Consider the following 18,879-nt stretch of genomic DNA (forward strand, 5'->3'; position numbering starts at 1 on the left):
CAATATCTGAAGTGTTCGGCTTTCCCTAATTATAATTGAAATTTTAAAATCTAAAATGAAATAATAAAGTTTACCTCCTCACTTTCCCCTCCAAGTGTGTCTACCACTCTCTCGGGCGCCCAGCTCTCCCAACGAGAAACTTTAAAAACTGACACAGCAGTGAATAATGAAAGTGGCTCCGCTCAGAAGTGACAAATCTGAAGGAAAGTCACTGCATTAAAATACGGGAGAGTGTCCTGACTCCCCCCCAACTCGGTCCTTCCACTTCCCCTCGCAACATCAGCCCGCCGGCTGACGCCTGCCGCAATTCCCAGTTCAGCCTCTAGAAGTGGCAGCCAGACGGAAGCGAGTGGACCAGGATTGACTCCCAGAGCAGCTGCAGCCGTCGTGACGTCACGTCCGGTCCTGGCGGAAGTCCTCCGCTGGCCGATCGGGAAGTAGCTGAAGGCTGGGCGATGGCAGTCCTGGAGGCCCCGCGCCCGGACAGACCCGAGGCCACAGTGCCCCCGCGGTAGGCCGGACCAGGGTGGCGGGCTCCGGGTCCCGAGATGAAGAGCGTCGGGGGCTGAACCGCTACCTTAGAAGGGAACCTGGGAACCCTCACGGCCCCTATTGCAGACCCTCCCTGACTTTGAACTGTAAACTGCCTTTGCCGGGGCTACCCCGGAAGAAGGTCTGCCTGGTATCCTACCGCTCCTACAGGGAACGGTGCGGGCGGAGATTTTACCCTTTCACCATAATAGTAAGGCTGGTGGTAGCCCCGGGCCGGGGGTTCAAGGCCGCCGATTCCCCTTAACATCGGCTCCTTTCCACCGCCGCAGGGATGGAGGGGTCTAAGACATCCAGCAGCACCATGCAGGTGAGCTTCGTGTGTCAGCGCTGCAGCCAGCCCCTGAAACTGGACACGAGCTTCAAGATCCTGGACCGTGTCACCATCCAGGAGCTCACAGGTCAGCGAGACCCTTAGAAAGAGGGTGGTCAAGATCGTTGAAAGTGGGCAGCTTTGGAGATGAAGGTCTTAAAGACTGCACATAGCCTGCCACAGACACGCCTTGTGAGCCTCAGAAGTCGCGGAGTCTCTCTGGCTTCTTGTTTTCTTATCGAGAACATAAAAGAATGTTGACACTGTGTGCTTCTGAGAGCTTTCTATAGCAAGGAAAGGTCCTTAGTTTTCTGCTTCTGTTGTTTCAGAGTAAAGGAATATGTACATTTAAAAATAAACGGCAATTGTTGAGGACTTGCCATATACCAAGTGCGTTACATGCATTACTTTTAACCTCTATGGAGTATTACAGTTATACTCGCCTATGGAGTAGTAGTAAAATTATCATTTTATCCATGAGGAATTGAGGCTTAGAGAGGTTAAGTGACTCACCCAGTGGCCAACAGCTGATAAGTAGAGGAATAGAGTCTCAAAGTCCCAAGAAGTGAGATGAAGCTAGAAAAAAAGAAAAGACTGAATAGACAGTTAAAATAAGCTCATGGGTCTAGAGTCAGCCTGCTTAGCTTTAAATCCTGTCATTTACTAGCTGAATGACTTTTTGCAAGTTACTTCACGTCTCTTGACCCTGGTCTCTTGGTTTTCTTTATCTGTAAAATGTAAAACAATCTCAAGGTAGTTGTAAGGATCAAATATGACAAAGACCATAGATACTTAAGAATATGCTGGGGAAAAGTACTCAATAAATATTAACTGTTATTATTAATACCTGATTTTTATTTTCTGAGGGGAACTATCTCTTTAATATATTTTAAACTTTATTATGAAAAATTTCAAACATGCAGTCAAGAGAATAGCGTAGTGAACTCCCTTGTATCCATCATCCAGCTTCAACAATTAGCTACATCCTGCCATTCTTGTTTTCTCTATACCTCCATTCACCTCCCATCTCCACTCAATTACTTTGCTCTTTACTTCCTTTTTTTTAAGGTAAATTGTCATGAATTGACAATTTTTAATTGTCAAGTTTTTTGGGTTTTGGCCACACCATGCAGCATGTGGGATGTTAGTACCCCAACCAGGGCTGGAACCCGTGCCCACTGCAGTGGAAGTGCAGAGTCTTAACCACTGGACCGCCAGGGAAGTCCCTAATTGTCAAGATTTATACATTACAAATCTTAGCTTTTTTTTTTTTGGCTGTGCCACGCAGCCTGTGGGATGTGGGATTTTAGTTCCCCAACCAGGGATTGAATCTGGGCCCTTGGCAGTGAGAGCACGGAGTCCTAACCACTGGACCGCCAGGGAATTCCCCTTAGCTGTATGTTTTTGACAGATGTATGCACTCGTGTAACTTAGATCTCCATTGTGATGTAGAAAGCTTTCATCTTCCCAGAAAGTTCTCTCATGTTCCTTCCCACTTATTCTGAGGGAAAGGGGATATTAACTTTTGTTATGGAAAACTTCAAAGTTTATGATGAAACCCCGTGTACTCATCACTGAGCTTCAACAGTTATCCATACAGGGACTTCCCTGGTGGCTCAGTGGTTAAGGATCCGCCTGCCAATGTAGGGAACACGGGTTTGAGCCCTGGTCTGGGAAGTCCCACATGCCACGGAGCGACTAAGCCCGTGCGCCACAACTACTGAGCCTGCACTCTAGAGCCTGCGAACCACAACTGCTGAGCCCATGTGCAACAGCTACTGAAGCCCACGTGCCTAGAGCCCGTGCTCCGCAACAAGAGAAGCCACTGCAATGAGAAAGCCCGTGCGCCACAGCAAAGAATAGTCCCCGCTCGCCGCAACTAGAGAAAGCCCGCGCACAGCAACGAAGACCCAACACAGCCAAAAATTAATTAATTAAAAAAATTATCCATCCATATTTAACCATGTTTTCATCTACAGCCCCATCCATTCCCCTCCCACCCCAAATTATTTAGAAGCAAATCCCAAACATATAAATACCATAGATATTTTAGTATTTTTGAAAGGTAAGGTGTGTCTTTAAAGACATAATCGTACCATTATACTGGAAAAAATTTAACAATCCCTTAATCCGATTTAATGGGTGTAAGGGAAAAAAGACAACAGATTCTTCTTTGTATAAATTGTACTTTAAGAAAAAGGTGAAGGATATTTCTGATTCTTATACTGTCATACATGCTTCTGCTTTGAGAAGACTCTTTCTGAAAGCTTCGATATTTTCCTTGCTCTTAGCTCCATTACTTGCCACAGCCCAGGTGAAACCAGGAGAGACCCAGGAGGAAGAGGCTAACTCAGGAGAGGTATGAACACACTGGAATGCGAAGTGGATTTCTGCAGGGTACTTGGTGCTCTTAGACCCCCAGATGTTTTGGATCTTTGGTTAACATGAGACATTCTGCATGATCAGACCACTGTGGATCATTGGAGACACAGAAGTCGCACCTGAGGTCACAGGGTTGCTGAATGAGGCATCCATTCAAAAATGTGAAGAGAGGCTCTTCTTTATTTGAAGTGGAATTATAAGCCATTATAGGTGGGAGATGGGATGACCTGGATGCACAGGTCATCCCAGGGCATTCCTGGTTCACCTGGTGTTGTCCTAGCTAATTATTAATATCCACTCCTCTCTAGTCTCAAAAGTATCTTGGTTTGGACATTGAATTGTGTGATTACACTAGCTAGAAAGGGTTGTCAGTGTTAGAGAATGTGTAATTTTTTTAAACGTGATAACATGAGTGATAATTGTCATTGTCAGAGATCAATGTCATAAGGTTTTGATCACATATAAATTATATCAAAGTATGGAAAACATAAAGTATCTACTTTGTTCTATGCCATGGTAAACTTCATTGCAGTCTGCTCTGGCTTTTTCCTTGTGCCATGATTTAGGGCATTCTCTCCCCTACCTTGACTGGTAAATGCAAATATAATAGGGTATAGCATAGTTAGGAAACGCTGTTCCCCACAAAAAATCAAATGGGACTTGGGGTTTGTCTGTACCAAGGGTCCTTTCTTAGTGCAAGTATCCAAGGATTGGCTATATAACACCCATTTCTTAAGTCTCTGTGGTTTCTCAAGTATTGTGGTTATCAATCAAGGGTAAAGCCAAATAGTTCTGAGGCCACTGGGGAAATGGACTCCACCTCTAAGCTGCCAGGATTCTAATGCTCTCTTATTTCCTCCCCAGGAGCCATTTATTGAAACTCGCCAGGATGGTGTCTCTCGCAGATTCATCCCCCCAGCCAGGTGCCTACTACTCCTCAGCCCCCTGTTCCTTGCCAAAGGCCAGTAGAATTTTAATTAAACCCAGAATTGAGACCTGGAGACAGGTGATGAAGATGGATCATCACGTAGCCTTTTGGCTCTTCCTGAAAAGACATATTCCCTTATACCTGGCCCATCACTCTCCAGTGTTGATTGAGTTTTTCCTGTAGCCATTCACACAGTGGGAAGGGACAATATCTCTCATGATGAAGAACTGAGAAAAGTTGAGAGCGTGATTGACTAATAAAAGAGATGGGCCCTTGAAAAGTTTTAAGATAGCAAATGTTGTTAGATGTTCAGGTTCTTAATTATTGATGCATGTGAAGGTGGCTGGCAAGGGGTAGTAATATTAAGAAATGGTCTTTCCTGATTCTCCTTCCTTTTCTACTATAGACACACACATATCAGTTTTTGATGCCCCGTCTCCCCCCTTAGTCCATCCAGGCCAACCTTCGTGCTGAGTGTCCCTGTGGAAGACCAGCATGGCCTTCCCTTGGGAGAGAGGTACCCTTGGGAGGTCAGTCGGGCTAGGAGTGGGTATGTGCCTTGAGGCCCCTCAGCCGGTGCTTGAGAGTCTCTGCCACTGGCACTGCAGTAGGTGGAGGAGGCCTCTCTGCTCCCTCATGTGGCCCATGGGCGGGGGGCTGTCTGCAGGATGATGTCTACAGAAAGTGCCAACAGCTTCACTCTGATCGGGGAGGCATCCGACGGCGGCACCATGGAGAACCTCAGCCGAAGACTGAAGGCAAGTCTGCCTCATGGGTGTCAGGCAGTGGGCCTGGCTGGTAGAGGGGGTGTCTGGGCAGGTAGCATGGGGTAGGCCCTACCCTGACTCTCCCACACTTCCAGGTCACTGGGGACCTTTTCGACATCATGTCAGGCCAGACAGATGTGGATCACCCACTGTGTGAGGAATGCACAGATACTCTTTTAGACCAGCTGGACACTCAGCTCAACGTCACTGAAAATGAGTGTCAGAACTACAAGTGAGTACGTCCAGAGCCTGGGCCTGGGAATGGAGCTCTGAATCTTAGGGCTCTCCCTGCTCTGGGGCTGCGTGGCCCTTACCCAAGGGCTGTGCTCCACTCAGATAAAAGGAATAACAGGTTCCCTCTGGTAAGCATTCCCTGCCTGTGTCCTTGGCAGACGCTGCTTGGAAATCTTAGAGCAAATGAATGAAGATGACAGCGAGCAACTCCAGATGGAGCTAAAGGAGCTGGCATTAGAGGAGGAGAGGCTGATCCAAGAGCTGGAAGATGTGGAAAAGAACCGTCAGATAGTGGCAGAAAATCTCGAGAAGGTCCAGGCTGAGGCTGAGAGGTTGGATCAGGAGGAAGCTCAGTGAGTGATCACCCTGTTCTTCTATCTTCCTGCCCTCAAGGCTCCAGCAGCGGAAATGGCTTCCAGCTGAATGTGTCTGATTAGTTTGTAAACAGCAGTGAGCTGTCATTCAGCAGCATGTCTGCTCTGGATCCTGCATATTGTTTCCAGGCCCTGTTTCTAGAGGTTGGTGGGGAGGATTACGTACGAAGGGTCAGCATGATTAAGTGGCAAAAGCGTTGGTTAAATAGAGAGCCGAGAACCAGGCCTCTAGTCACAGCTCTGTCCTGTAGGGACCTGGGCTCATTTGGGTGAGTCAGCCACTGAACCCGGCATCCTCCTCTGGAAAGATGAGCTTGTTGGCCTACGTTCTTTTCCAGCTCAAAAATTTCATTGGTGCTCTTGACCTGAGAGAACCCTCTGTCTAGTGGAGGAGACAGTGTCCACAGTAACTACGGATGGGGAAGTGAAAGACATTGAACAAAGTTAATTTTTTCATGGGATAGTGTAACAAGTTCCATTAGAAATGATGTATACTAACCATTTAAAAGTCAATAAGGATGTAGAGGTGAAGTGATAGACGCTCAATTACGGCCAATTCAGGGAAGAAACCACCATTGACTAACTCACTTAGTTTCTGGAAAAGATCAGAAATCCAAGAGGTGTCTGGTCCTGGTTTGGGAGAGTCCTGTTTTCCTCCCCGTTTTCCATATGAGCAGCTGGAATTTGAGACATTTCTGTCCTTCCCAGGCAAAACATGTAGGGCAAGTACGTTCCTTTGAGTGGGATATTTGCCAAATGTAAAAGATGCTGTAACTAGAAGTGACCATAATCACTAGAAGAAATCATTAAGGGGGGCGGTGGGAGAGAAATTTTAGCCCCCAAACAGCCTTTAATGGTCACCTTGGCTGTTCACAGGTATCAAAGGGAATATAGTGAATTTAAACGACAACAGCTAGAACTGGATGATGAGCTGAAGAGTGTAGAAAACCAGATGCGTTATGCCCAGATGCAGCTGGACAAGCTGAAGAAAACCAACGTCTTTAACGCAACCTTCCACATTTGGTAATGAGGGTTGGAGGGTGAGGAGCGTCTGGGAAGCACCACAACCTGGACGTTAGCTGCTGGCCGCTACGCCAGGGTGCCCACCTCCCACGGAATGGGGGTCTGTGTCATTTTCACCCCATCTAGGTTTCTTTCACTCCTTGTAATGGGATAGGCACAATCAGGGGATTGGAACTCTAGAGCTTGGTGACTTCCATTCTTCCAAGGAAAGGGAAAGATTGGAGCTCTCCAGCTACGTGAAAATCTGGTCATCTGCCTGGTGCTGATTTCTTGCCCCCTGGGGTCGTTTGTTTATTCATTGATTTGACATTTTATCCATTTCAAGTGGTATCTTTTGAGCATCTACTGTGTGGTGACACTGTGCTAAGCACTAGGAAGGCAACAGCAAGCAATATACATTTCGCTTGGGCGAGATGGCTCGGTAACAGGCACTTGTAGTACAGTGTGGTCACGGTGAACCCTGGGTGCTGTGAGAACACATGAGGGCACTTTACCCGATTTGAGGAGGCTGCATGGAACGATTCCCCCAGAGGAAGTTGATGTTTAAGCTGAGATACGGAGTATAAGTCTGCAGAGGAGGGGGGTTGTTCCTGGCAGAGAGAACATCATGTGCACAGAAACAGAGGAAAGTGGGAGTGGTAATCTCCAGCTGAACTGAACGGAGTTTATTGTGACTGGAGATTGAGGGTGAAGCAGAGAATGACAGGATATGAAACTGGAGCGTTACCAATTCCTAAAGGATCTTGTAGGCCTCTTTAAGGATATGGACTTTGTCCAAAAGACAGTGGGAGCCACTGAAGCATTTTAGTCAGGAAAGTGACATAAGTACAGTTGCATTTGTGCATTTCTGTAATGTGAGAAATGACTTGGGGTAAGAGGGCAAGGTTGTTGGTAAGGAAACCTGCCAGTAGGAATCTAAACAGGAGAGGGTAGAGTCGTAGCATTGAGTCTGAAGAGAAGTGGACAGATTTAAGAGGTTTAGGAGGTAGAATCAACAGAGCCTGGTGGTGTTGGGGGGAAGGGAGCTGAGAGAGAGAGAGCATTCAAGGATGACGCCCAGGTTTCTACTTTGGCGTCTGAGCAGCAGGGAGAAAGATGACGACTCACGTTTTAGACATGTATTTAAAGTACCAAGTAGGACTTGGATATATGAATCTGGAGATAAGGAGAGAGATTTATGCCAGGTTTTAGGTGAGAGCAGGAAATTTCAGAATTTGCTAAGTTTTAAACTCTGTCTGTATTTTTCCCTGCCCTTCTTCTGTAGGCACAGTGGACAGTTTGGCACAATCAATAACTTCAGACTGGGTCGCCTGCCCAGTGTTCCCGTGGAATGGAACGAGATTAACGCTGCTTGGGGCCAGACAGTGTTGCTGCTCCATGCCCTGGCCAATAAGATGGGTCTGAAATTTCAGAGGTAAGAAATGTAGTCATTTCCTGAGTGTGGTGTGTCTGTGATATAATCTGTATCTCCTACCTGGTACTCTTGTCCACTATGGCAAGAGCCCTTGCTCCCAACGAACGGGGAGTATTCTGTCCATGGAGACTGTCTGCTTCTGGTTTTCCCCTCACCACAGTCCCTTTCCAATGATTGAGCAGTCCTTGAACTGCACGACCACAGCAGTGGTCCCCAACTTCCTGTCTCCATAACCTAGTGTTCCTAAAGCTGTTTTTCAGTTTTTGTTTCTAAATCTAAACCAGGACATACATGCATCCATAAAAGGCCCCCAGATAATTATCTAATAAATGTAGTTTGTTTGGGAAACAAAACCTTTTAAACATGGAGCGCGTGGGGAGGTGAGAGAGGAGTGGAAATAATAATAGAGGTTCTTGGGTAGCTGAAGACTGAAAATCACTGGGTTATAACATCCCAGTAATCACTTTAGGAGGAGTCCTATTTCCATCTCTGTCTGCATCTCCATTTTAGGTATCGACTTGTTCCCTATGGAAACCATTCGTATCTGGAGTCTCTGACAGACAAATCTAAGGTACCCAGGAAGGTCCATTTTCACTGGAATACAGAATCCTTTTACCTTCTAACGAAATGGTTTAGTTTTGATAATGGCATTATTTAGCTTCTTTCTTAGACTGAGATATCTCATGTTGAGCCAACGTCTGGTTCAGTGTCCTGTCTAGTTCCGGATTAGCTCTTTGGGGCCTGTAAAGAAAATAAAATTTTTACAGTGTTGAGAAGGGCTATGGGCAGATCAGAGCAGAATATGTGCACCAGGACGGGGAAGGCATCGCTGTGCGGTAGATGTTTAATACATTTCCACTGATGGTGAAACAGTTTTAGGTGCATTGTTATTTGCCCAAGGTTACTGTTGCCAGTGAAATACAGACATAACATGACTTGAGAGATCGATAGGATTGGGAACAATCTCCGGTAACCTGTGTTAGGGCCACAGCTATAGCCAGTTCTCTTTTCTCGGGCAGGAGCTGCCATTGTACTGTTCTGGGGGGCTGCGGTTTTTCTGGGACAACAAGTTTGACCATGCAATGGTGGCTTTCCTGGACTGTGTGCAGCAGTTCAAAGAAGAGGTTGAGAAAGGCGAGACACGTTTTTGTCTTCCTTACAGGTCAGTATCCCCCGGTGCTGAATGAACCTAGAGTAGGACCAGAGTGAGCAGAATTGAAGGGACAGTAGAGTGGAGGCAAAACTAGTACATATAGTGGGAAAGCAGAAAATGGAGTAAGATGACATTGACACTGATGGGCAGAGACTGATCCAACACTGCAAACAGGACAGAATGTAACCACCTGGTCCCTGGAGAAAAAGAATGTTGACTTAGATGGTGTGGGGGATTTTCTTGCTGCAGAGCTCAAGCCTGCTCTCCAGTTTCAGGGAGGTTTTTCCCTTACACCCTTGGAAATATACAGGAATGCTTCCTTTGATCAAATTTTGTAGGAGCCCAGAGATGGATGGACACCTTGGTTAACACAGTAAGGCTGAGCTGCTTCCATCACCCCAAAACAAAGCATTTCTTTTCTTCTGCCTCCCTTCTCTCCCCATAAGTGAGGAATGCCTAGGAAAACAGTGAGGAGTACTGTAACCGTCACTTACCCTCTGCTCCAGGCTTCTCATCTGTTTGGGTGTGTGTCTTGTCCCTGTACTCCGCAATGACAATGAGGCTCTTGTGACAGCCTTCCTGATATTGGGCTTTCAAGCAAATCCAAAATACACTACCATTCCTTGCCAAGAGTTCTTTAGTAGATAAAATGACGTGAATGGTCCCATGATCAAGTCCCTGCCCATTTGCCTGAACTGACTTAACTCGGATCTCAGTTACTAATGAGTTCTGCTGTGTTCATTTGCAGGATGGATGTGGAGAAAGGCAAGATTGAAGACACAGGAGGCAGCGGTGGCTCCTATTCCATCAAAACCCAGTTTAACTCTGAGGAACAGTGGACAAAAGCTCTCAAGTTCATGCTGACGAATCTTAAGTGGGGTCTTGCTTGGGTATCCTCACAGTTTTATAACAAATGACTTGCTTTTTTCCTTAGGGGTTTGTTTGCCTTAAAGGCTTTAAATTTTGTTTTGTTTGCAAAAAAAAAAAAAAAGTGTTAAATTAAATTCGGGTACTATTAAACAGCACATGTTTACAATACCGAAAAAGAAAAAAAAATCCACAAAAGCCACTTTATTTTAAAACATAACAGATACTTTCCAGAGCTACAACATGCCATGTATAGCAACTGGCCTTTATCACAGTTTTGACTCTTAACCCCATGCCTTCCTTTCCCTTTGTCCCCGCAAAACAACTAATTTAAGTTTGCTTTTTTTTTTTTAGACTGAGTTGAATTGAGATTGATGTGTTTTCACTGGATTTTATCTCTCTCAACTTCCTGCACTTAGAATATGAAATAGAAACTTTTGTCTCCACTGAGACTACAAGATGTGTGAGATGCACAGTTGGATAACGTGAGAAAATGACATGTAAGCTTTGGTCACCACGTGATGTGATCAGAAGCTTGAAATTTAATACTTCTCACTTGGTTCTAGTACTGAATGCCTGCTCTGCTCTGTGTTAGAGATATGAAATTGTGTTTGATACTGTTTGAGACCTTATGGAGAGATTTAATTATTTGTAATAAAAGATTTACTGCAGTCTGATAACTGCCCAGAGGTGCACTGTTGGGTTTTTCTTTAACTAGAATAGAGTACTTTGTATTCTGGGAGAACCGAGTTCAAGTGCAGGTATGTGGAAAGTCTGCTGAAACATGTTTAGAGATGGGTGTTAGTTTTTTAAAAAGACTCTAATCAAAAGTAGACAGCTGTAGAGAAAGCCCTATTTGTGTAGCTCTCAGCAACAGAACAGAGATGTTTAACTTTAAGGGGAAATAAAGGCTACCTCCTTGATGCTCAGTCAAGGTCACCCAGATGGTCTCAGTTTTTGAGCCCCTGGTTAATACTAATCTCCATGTCTGATGTTCTCCCTTAATGAACAGTTAAGAGGAAAGCCATAAATATCTTGTTAAACAAAAATAAACTAATTTCACTGATATTCTAATATCTTGTCCCGGCTCTTGGACACTTTCAGTCTGGTACGACGAAGAGGACATGCTTTATTCACTTTAACTCTTTCTCTGATGCAGAAAAATAAGCATCAAGTTGGAATATAAAACACAGCTCAGAAGATACTTGGAACTTCTGTACGCTGAGTATGAAAGTAAGGAAAGGGAGAGATGAGTGCAGTGACAGAAGGCTGTTTATTTTGGGCGGATTCCGCCTGCCTCATGTGTTGGAGAAGTCGCAGCCCTCAGTGCTCCGGCCACCAGGTGGGGTAGAACAGGCCGCTGTCGACCTGGAGTGCTGGCTCCCACGCTGTGAGTCAGGATTGCATAAGAGAGTTCGGCAATGCTCTCCAAGGCAATGCCAGTGATGCTTTGCAAATGCCCCGCAACCTTCAGAAACAGAGACAGATTTCTTATTACTAAATAAACATGTGTTAGTGCACAGACACATTGCTGGGGCTGTTTTCTCAAGCCAAATGTAAATTTTTTCATTTCTCTGAGCTTACAGAGAAGATTAAATCCAGATCCCAGCGTTTGCCAATGGCCAAATTACACTAGGATACCTTTGCCCTGATAGTGTTAGCATGGAAAGTTTCTGGTAGACATTTCCCTCTGCTGGAGATAAGTTTTGTGAAATATGAGAGGGATATTTGGGTCTTGACATTTTTTCTATTTGGGAGGATACACTTATTGGACTTTAACATAGTAGCAGATTATCATCATAATGGGAAATGAACAAGCTGAACTTGGGCCTCCATTTCCAATTTCATAAGAGGAAAACTGGAGAACATTTTTCAGTACCACCGTAGTTTTTCCCTCCCAAATCCTGCTCATTCATCCTAGTCCTGGGTCTTGGCACTTACCTTTTATAGCTTGTCTTCTGTTTTCCTTTAACTGAGGGGAGAATGCTTTCTATTAAATGAATTCTGACCATGCTGGTCCTGCTCAGTGGTGCATACCTGGCTCCAACACTCATGGTTTTGGATGAAAGCACTTGCTGCAATGATTCCTACTGCCAACAGCATGAAGTCTTCCTTCACGGAAATGAACTTTTCCCTAAGTGATTAAAACCATGTTAATTTTGGAGCTAGACACTTGATCTTCCAAATCCTAGGGTTATGGGACTTCAACTATGAGTTGTTTATGTTGATCATGGAATTTTTATAGATGGAAAGAAATGGTCAAATAATAGCTAATTGATTCCCTCTTCCAACCTCCCCCAACTCAACGGATTAAAACATGAGCCTCCTGTCTGAATGGCTTACGGACCTTTAGTTGTTCCGTCTGTCTCCCTAACAATGTAACTGTGAGGCTTTTTACCAGTCTGACTGTACAGTAATCAAACACTTTTGTCCAAGTTGCAACCCTGTGACTGGCTTTTTTTCCTAAGTGGCTATAAAAGCAGTTCAGTAATCTCAAATTATAAGCAGCTATAAAAGAAGAGCTAGGAATGAAAGTATGTTAATTACTAGAAGTCATTTAAATGTTAAAAGTAAAAGCCTTCAGGGTTTTGCTGATTGGGCTCAGTCATCCAACCAAACAACGTATTGGATGTTAATTAGAACGAGATAACCCATGCAGGTTATCTGTGGACTGGGTGCCTTGCTAGGTAAATTCCATTTCCCAAGTTCTTGTGGTATGTTACTGACTCCCTGTTTCTGGAAGGAGCCTACAATAAAGGAGTTGCCTTACCCTTGCAGCTGACTGGGTGTGGAGTTCTCAATTGAAGCCCTCAGCAGGCTCTCATATACAGGTTCATGGAGAAGATAGACTAGGTCCAGTAGGTTCAGGCAGGTCGCATACAGCTGTGTGGCTGGCACCAAACAGCCGTTGTATCCTAGATGGAGTACGCGCACGGTAAAGAGCATTATGAACCTCTTCTCTGATCATAATCACAGCTGTCATGTGACACAAAGCTGCTGAGCTGCTACTGTGCTTCCTGGTTGCTATGTTCTACTGTAAGAAACCTCTGTAGCTGGAGGTGGATTTTAAAGGACAAAGGGAGAGGTAGAAAAATCTCCAGCTACAGTATATATACAACTGGAGCGTATTTGTTTGTTCCCCTCTCATCTCGTGCCTCTCCACAAAGTCAACTCTTTGGTGCTACAATAAGAGAGGCTTAATGAGGCCAAACAGAAGCCAGGTGCCGGGACTGGTGTTTGTTTCCCTGACAAGTACTAGAGGAAACTACTTTCCTCAGTCAATGCGCGCTTCCTGCTGTTCCTCACTGGCAGCTTCTGCCCACTGCCCTCAACCCCCTAGGCACATTCTTACTGCCTTCTATGGAAGACTCCAACCCACATGCCCGACACACTTAATAAAGTACCTAAAACCTCCAAGAGCATCTCCACATACGCCAGGGGAGTAGGCAGATTGATTTGGAAGTTCAGGGACTTCAAAACATCAAGCTCTGACTCCAGCAGTTCTTCTTTAGTGTGTAGATACCCAAGAGCCTGGAGGAAATTCAGGACTGTAACGTTGCTGATTATCTGAGCAAAGAAAACCAAAATAGAGTGAAAGGGAGAGCAGGGTGTCAGAATAGAGGTCATACATTTTGGCATGGTGAACAAAGCCCTTCACAATCCAGCCCATGCCTTTATCTCATCTTCTCTCTTGGTAATTCCCCCTTACACTCTACACTTGCCATATAGAATTACTTGCACTCCCCAAACCCACATGCTGTCCAAGCTTCTACACATGCTCTTTCCTGTATCTGGATCTCCCTCCTCACCCCCAACACCCCCACTGCTCTCCTTACCTCTTCTCCCTCTTTCCTTAGGATCCACCCATCTCCCCCACCCTACCCTTCAAGAAGTCATTTTCTCTATTGGTTAAAGTGCAAGTACCAGGGGCTTCCCTGGTGGCGCAGTGGTTGAAATCTGCTTTCCAATGCAGGGGACGTGGGTTGGATCCCTGGTAGGGAACTCGGTCCCACATGCATGTGGCAACTAAGAGTTCGTATGCCACAACTAAGGAGCTGGTGAGCCGCAACTAAGGAGCCCACCTGCCACAACTAACTAAGACCCGGCACAACCAAAATAAAAAAAAAAATAAAGTGCATTACCAAAAATCCTACAGCTAACATCACTTACAATGGTGAAATATTGAACACTTTCTCCCTAAGACTGTGAAAAAGCAAAGATGTCTGCCCTCACCATTTGTATTCAACTTATACTAGAGGGTACAGGCAGTGAAACATTCTTGGATAACAAAAGAATAATGCATTACTGTAAGTTAATAGAAGAAAAGAGTTATTAAAAATGTTTGATTAATCTCAAAGAAAGGCAGAGCTGAGAGAAGCTTATCTCTAGATGGGAGTGGAGACAGAGGTTAACAGCAGGTGGAAGATAATGAATAAATGTTCTGTTGTTTGTTCCCCCAAAAAGTCATTTTCTCTAAATACACTTCCTCGACTCTCCAAGGCTGATTGGCTCTATTCAGAGCCCTCTGTATTTACACTAATCAGAACACTTGCTCACATTATTAGCCTGTGTGTCTTCTCCCGTCAGCTAATAAATTCCTTGAGAGCACAGACAATATTTTTACTCCTGTAGCCATGGCACCTAGTGCAGCATCTGGCCATAGAAGACAAAACATATTTGTTGAATAAATGATACTATACAGACATCACACAGTGATGTGGAAACATTTTATCCTTTATAAATGTAATAGGTTGCCTCTAATACTAATAGGTAGGTTGGCACCTTAACTGTCCTTGAGTCCAAGGGGAGGAAAGGTGACCTGTATGAATGATGGCATCCATCCAACAATTATACTTTGGGAACAGAACTTCAGACTATTTAGTCACTGCTTCTGTGTGACCCGTGTGTGTGTGTTTAGGAGGTATGCTCAGGGAGCATAATTACACTCTGGAATTCCTGCATGAGTAGTGTCACCTAGCCTAGGAGTGGGTTTCTCAAAGCCACCTTTGGATGGACTGGTTTCTCTCTAACACTCAGGTGCCCATGCGCAACCCCAGCTCCTTACTTTGTAGTGGAAGGAAAGTTTGCTTGCCAGCTGAACACATGACACAAGACGCAGGATGAACTTGTTGAAAAGCTGCTCTTTCAGAGCCCTCCAATTCTGAGGCCCTGTCTTCTCTCTCAGCTGGATTGTGGCTTGCCTGCAGATGTTCTCTGCCTGCTTAACCATAAACCTATAAAGAAGGGAAAGGGGAAAGGAAACAATCCACACTCAGACTAAATGGAGTTTGTGCTTCAAACCGTGTTACAGCTTATCCTCTCCAATATCAATCGCTGGCTAAAAAATTTTACATTTGCAAGAAAAAGAGGGTGCAAACCAGGTCTCATGGTAAGGGGCAACTAGTATTTTTCTTTTAAAGGTCTGGGTACATTAGGCATTCTGAGAGGTACCCCTCACAAAGGCCTTATGCTCAGGGCTTTACCTTTCTAGGATTTCTACAGCCTGGTAGCTCACGGATTTCTCCAGACACCATTGTTCAGACAGGAGAAAAACAAACTCTGCCAAAACAGGAAAGAAGAGCTTAATTCACAAGGTGCAACCAAAACGACTCTGTGAACTCTTGGCGTTGTGTAAAAGCCATGATGGGGCCCAGGGAAGAGGGTCAGGAGGTGAGAAAGATGAGACGGAAACAACCCAAGCTGAACCTGTTTCCCTTTGTTGCCAATAGGCAAATGAGAGGCATGAAAAGGAGGCTGACTGCGTGCAAAAACAAAGGCTTACTGAGCCCCCTCAGGGCCCCTTGAGCCTTCCTATGGGTCTCAGCTGATAAAAGGCTTGGCCAGCGACACACAAACAAACCAGCTGGTCTAGCTGGCCTTTACACCATGCTGGGAACCTCCAGCTTCAAGAGAGATTTTGGATGGATAAAAACCCTAACCCCTATATTCTGTTTTCACTGGAATGTTGATAGGAACAGAAAGGTCCCTCCTGGAGCTTTGATATTCTTTATAACACTGTTTGCTTAGTAACCACCCACTGGAGAACTCCCATTGCTCTACAAACACAATTCACCTTACAGCTGGACACCACTTCGCCACCACCAGTTCGTTGGGTAAATCTGTGGTGGCTAAGCCTCTCCCCAGGAGCAAGCTTGTTACTCTGAAGTGGCTTGTTTGGAAGCAACATCCCCTAAATCAGGGAACATAGCCCAACTTGGGTGGGGGAAGTCATTGGGAAGGTGGGAAGGGTAAGATACCTTGGCAGGATTTTAGGCTGCCTGTGTTTCTCTTTGAAAGAACAGCCCCAGATAGAATTCTATTTAGTTAGCAATATCATTAGAGGGTGGAAACAAGGATAAACGTTAGTTCTCAAAGCTCCTGCAGAACTAGGAACTTTTAGCATTGAGCAGCAACAAATTACATCTAGTCAAATTTCCATTACCATATGTCGTCAGAGAAAATCTGACTTAGAGGAAAAACAATCTATAAAAGTTAAGCTAGCACAAGACAGTTTAACAATCTACTTGACACAGGTTACACATAGCTACAAGCACAAAACCTTATCATTACGGAGGCCAAAGCTCTGCTAACAGTGTCCAATGAAGAAGATAATTAGTTTAAGCAAAGTATCCTAGAACACATAATGTGTGTTATTAGCCAGTCCTTTTATTTGCTGGAACTTAGGTGTTATTTCTTTGTTTTCCTGTGTGTGTGTGTATAGTTGTTTGGTTTTATTTTGTTTTTGATCTGAATCATCTGGGCAATTGTTTCTATTTTCCATTTTAATTTGCCAAGAAAGCAGTTTTGGTTAGGTGGAATGGATGAGGGTTACACCTCTCTCCTGCTACTGGCTCCACCTCCGTACAAACACACTCAGATCTATTAACTAAAAGACCCTCCCCTTCTATTCTCTTAAGCTAGGGCTCTATCTCTCTAGCTTCCATGACTGTGAAATTCCTTGAAAGCCTAGCTTACACCTGCTGCTTCCACTTCATCATCCACTCCCTAATGTTCTGCAATTTGGCTTCTACTTTTTACAGCCTGCTGAAATGATTGTCTCAAAGGTCAGAAAATACATCCAAATTGTTAAATATCATGGCCCTCTTGCCATCGTCATTCCTGGTGTTCATATCTGTGAAGTATCTGAAATTGCTGACCATGAAACTCTCCTCTTGCTTCCAAAGGTTTCTAGGTTCTGTTCCTAACTCCCCAACCATTCCATCTATTTCCTTCATGACTCTTCCTCCTACTCCACTTTCCTGAACACAAAATGTCTCCCAAGGAACTGTACTAGACCCACTTCTCTTCTCTCCCTCTAGGAGCTCATCCAGTGCCACAGTTTCAACAGTATCATTCTGGAGAGAACTCCCAAACCCTTATCTCTAGTTTGACCTCTCTTCTGACTTACTCTTTAAACAACCTGCTAGAAACCTTCCTCTAGATGTCCCACAAGCACTTGAAACTCAGTAGCTCCCAAACCAAAGCTATTTTCTTTCCCAAACAAGTCACATTTCCTCCCATTTTATTTATTTTAATGTATGTGTGTGTTTCTCTTAGTGGCACCGCTCTATTTCTAGGCTCAACCCTTTGGCATAGTCATCTTCGCCTTCTTCACTTCTTAAAATTCATCCATTGCAGAACCCTAGCTTTTACCTCTGAAATGTTTTTAATCCATCCTCCCTTGTCATTCCCTCTGCCCTATCACCTAAAAAACTACTCATGAAGACTCCACTGGTCTTCCTACCTCCCATCTCTCTCTACTCCAGTCCATCCTTTACATCACAGCCAAAATAATTTTTTCTAAGGCAAAAGTTACAGTTATATCACTCCCATATGGAAAAAAAAAAAAAAAAAACAACAAAAACCCTCAGTGCCTTCTTGTTTTCCTATTAAGTCAGGTATAAACTCCTCACTTTGGCATTCAAAGTTCCACATGGAACGTCTCCAAACCACTTTCTGGTCTGGATTTCAACTACTCTTCCACAGGCTCTGGCCAACCTGGATGACATGGTACCCACATTCACCCAAAATGTCCCTATTTCCATAGCTTGACTCATGTTATCCCCTTTCAGTAGAACCATGGTCCCGGGAGTTCCCTGGTGGTCTAGTGGTTAGGATTCGGCGCTTTCACTGCGGAGGCCTGGGTTCAGTCCCTGGGTGGGGAGCTCCCACAAGCCGCCTGGCAAGGCCAAAAAAAAAAGAGAAAGAGATACGGTAAAAAGGAAGGAAAGAAGGAAGGATGGGAGGAAGACGGTCCATATCCACCACCTTCACCAGCCAAAATGTTATCCTTCCTTCAGGGTCTACCTCAAATGCCACGATGCCTGGAGGACTCCTTAATTCATCCTACCCCCACCTCACTCCATCTCTCCTTTCAATCCCCATAAAAGCTTGTTTTACCTGGTATGTCACTTATCTAACCATACTTGTACCTAGTCATTTGCAGATTTGTCCTAATATCCTCCAAAGATGATATACATGGTTTGAAAGCGGGGACTAGACCTCTCGTTCATCTTTCTAACCAGGGAGCAGGGAGGAAGAGTAGGTACTAACGAAACTTATTTGAATGAATAAGGGACACTGAATCTCAAGGTCGGTGCCTCAAAGAGCGGTGCCCCAGCCTCCCATAAGCCCAGCTCCCCGGCCTGCATCCCCACCCACGATCCGGGTCTCCCTGAAGCTGCCCATCCGGCCCGCAGCCTCCTGCACGGCTTGCTCATTCTGCTGGGCCAAGTGGAGCAGAGCGTCTTCGATTGTCTCTGTGGCAACAGCTCCAAACTGAAAGTCACTGAGAGAGGCCAATCTGGGCCTCACAGGTCGGTCCATTTTCAGAACCTTGTTTGTTGCCCCGGACGTCTCACTGGATCCGTCCCCC

At 44.9% G+C, this 18,879-nt stretch overlaps 2 protein-coding genes across 4 annotated transcripts; one reads left to right on the forward strand and one right to left on the reverse strand.

Moving 5' to 3' along the window:
* The first annotated feature begins 408 nt into the window (after nt 1–408).
* On the forward strand, nt 409–10,684 carry BECN1 (beclin 1). 3 transcript variants are annotated; one of them, XM_082860280.1, is made up of 14 exons: nt 493–511; nt 822–950; nt 3,154–3,221; nt 4,109–4,167; nt 4,621–4,689; nt 4,840–4,930; nt 5,035–5,171; nt 5,332–5,526; nt 6,424–6,570; nt 7,835–7,984; nt 8,495–8,555; nt 9,004–9,146; nt 9,886–10,027; nt 10,359–10,684. In XM_082860280.1, exons 2-14 carry the CDS (start codon nt 824–826, stop codon nt 10,371–10,373), a joined length of 1,404 nt encoding a protein of 467 aa, XP_082716406.1. In that variant the 5' UTR covers nt 493–511; nt 822–823; the 3' UTR covers nt 10,374–10,684. The 3 variants fall into 3 exon arrangements, with proteins under 3 accessions (XP_082716407.1, XP_082716406.1, XP_082716408.1); XM_082860281.1 differs by having other exon boundaries at nt 409–511; nt 9,886–10,684; XM_082860282.1 differs by lacking the exon at nt 4,621–4,689 and having other exon boundaries at nt 9,886–10,684.
* Nucleotides 10,685–10,977: 293 nt separating this feature from the next.
* Nucleotides 10,978–18,830, reverse strand: CNTD1 (cyclin N-terminal domain containing 1; the record flags this gene model as incomplete). Its single annotated transcript, XM_082860345.1, has 7 exons — nt 10,978–11,472; nt 12,042–12,138; nt 12,775–12,919; nt 13,409–13,571; nt 15,070–15,238; nt 15,488–15,563; nt 18,662–18,830. 7 exons carry the CDS (start codon nt 18,828–18,830, stop codon nt 11,278–11,280), a joined length of 1,014 nt encoding a protein of 337 aa, XP_082716471.1. The 3' UTR covers nt 10,978–11,277.
* Nucleotides 18,831–18,879: the final 49 nt, after the last annotated feature.

Source organism: Leucopleurus acutus (genome assembly GCF_964270905.1).
Source record: "Leucopleurus acutus genome assembly, chromosome: 19".
Classification (NCBI taxonomy): domain Eukaryota; kingdom Metazoa; phylum Chordata; class Mammalia; order Artiodactyla; family Delphinidae; genus Leucopleurus; species Leucopleurus acutus.

Coding starts and splice junctions, on each gene's coding strand:
- BECN1 (XM_082860281.1), top strand. CDS start 824: ATGGAGGGGTCTAAGACATCCAGCAGCACCATGCAGGTGAGCTTCGTG. Junction 4,690..4,839: donor GGCCTTCCCTTGGGAGAGAG/GTACCCTTGGGA, acceptor GGCTGTCTGCAG/GATGATGTCTACAGAAAGTG. Junction 5,172..5,331: donor AATGAGTGTCAGAACTACAA/GTGAGTACGTCC, acceptor TGTCCTTGGCAG/ACGCTGCTTGGAAATCTTAG.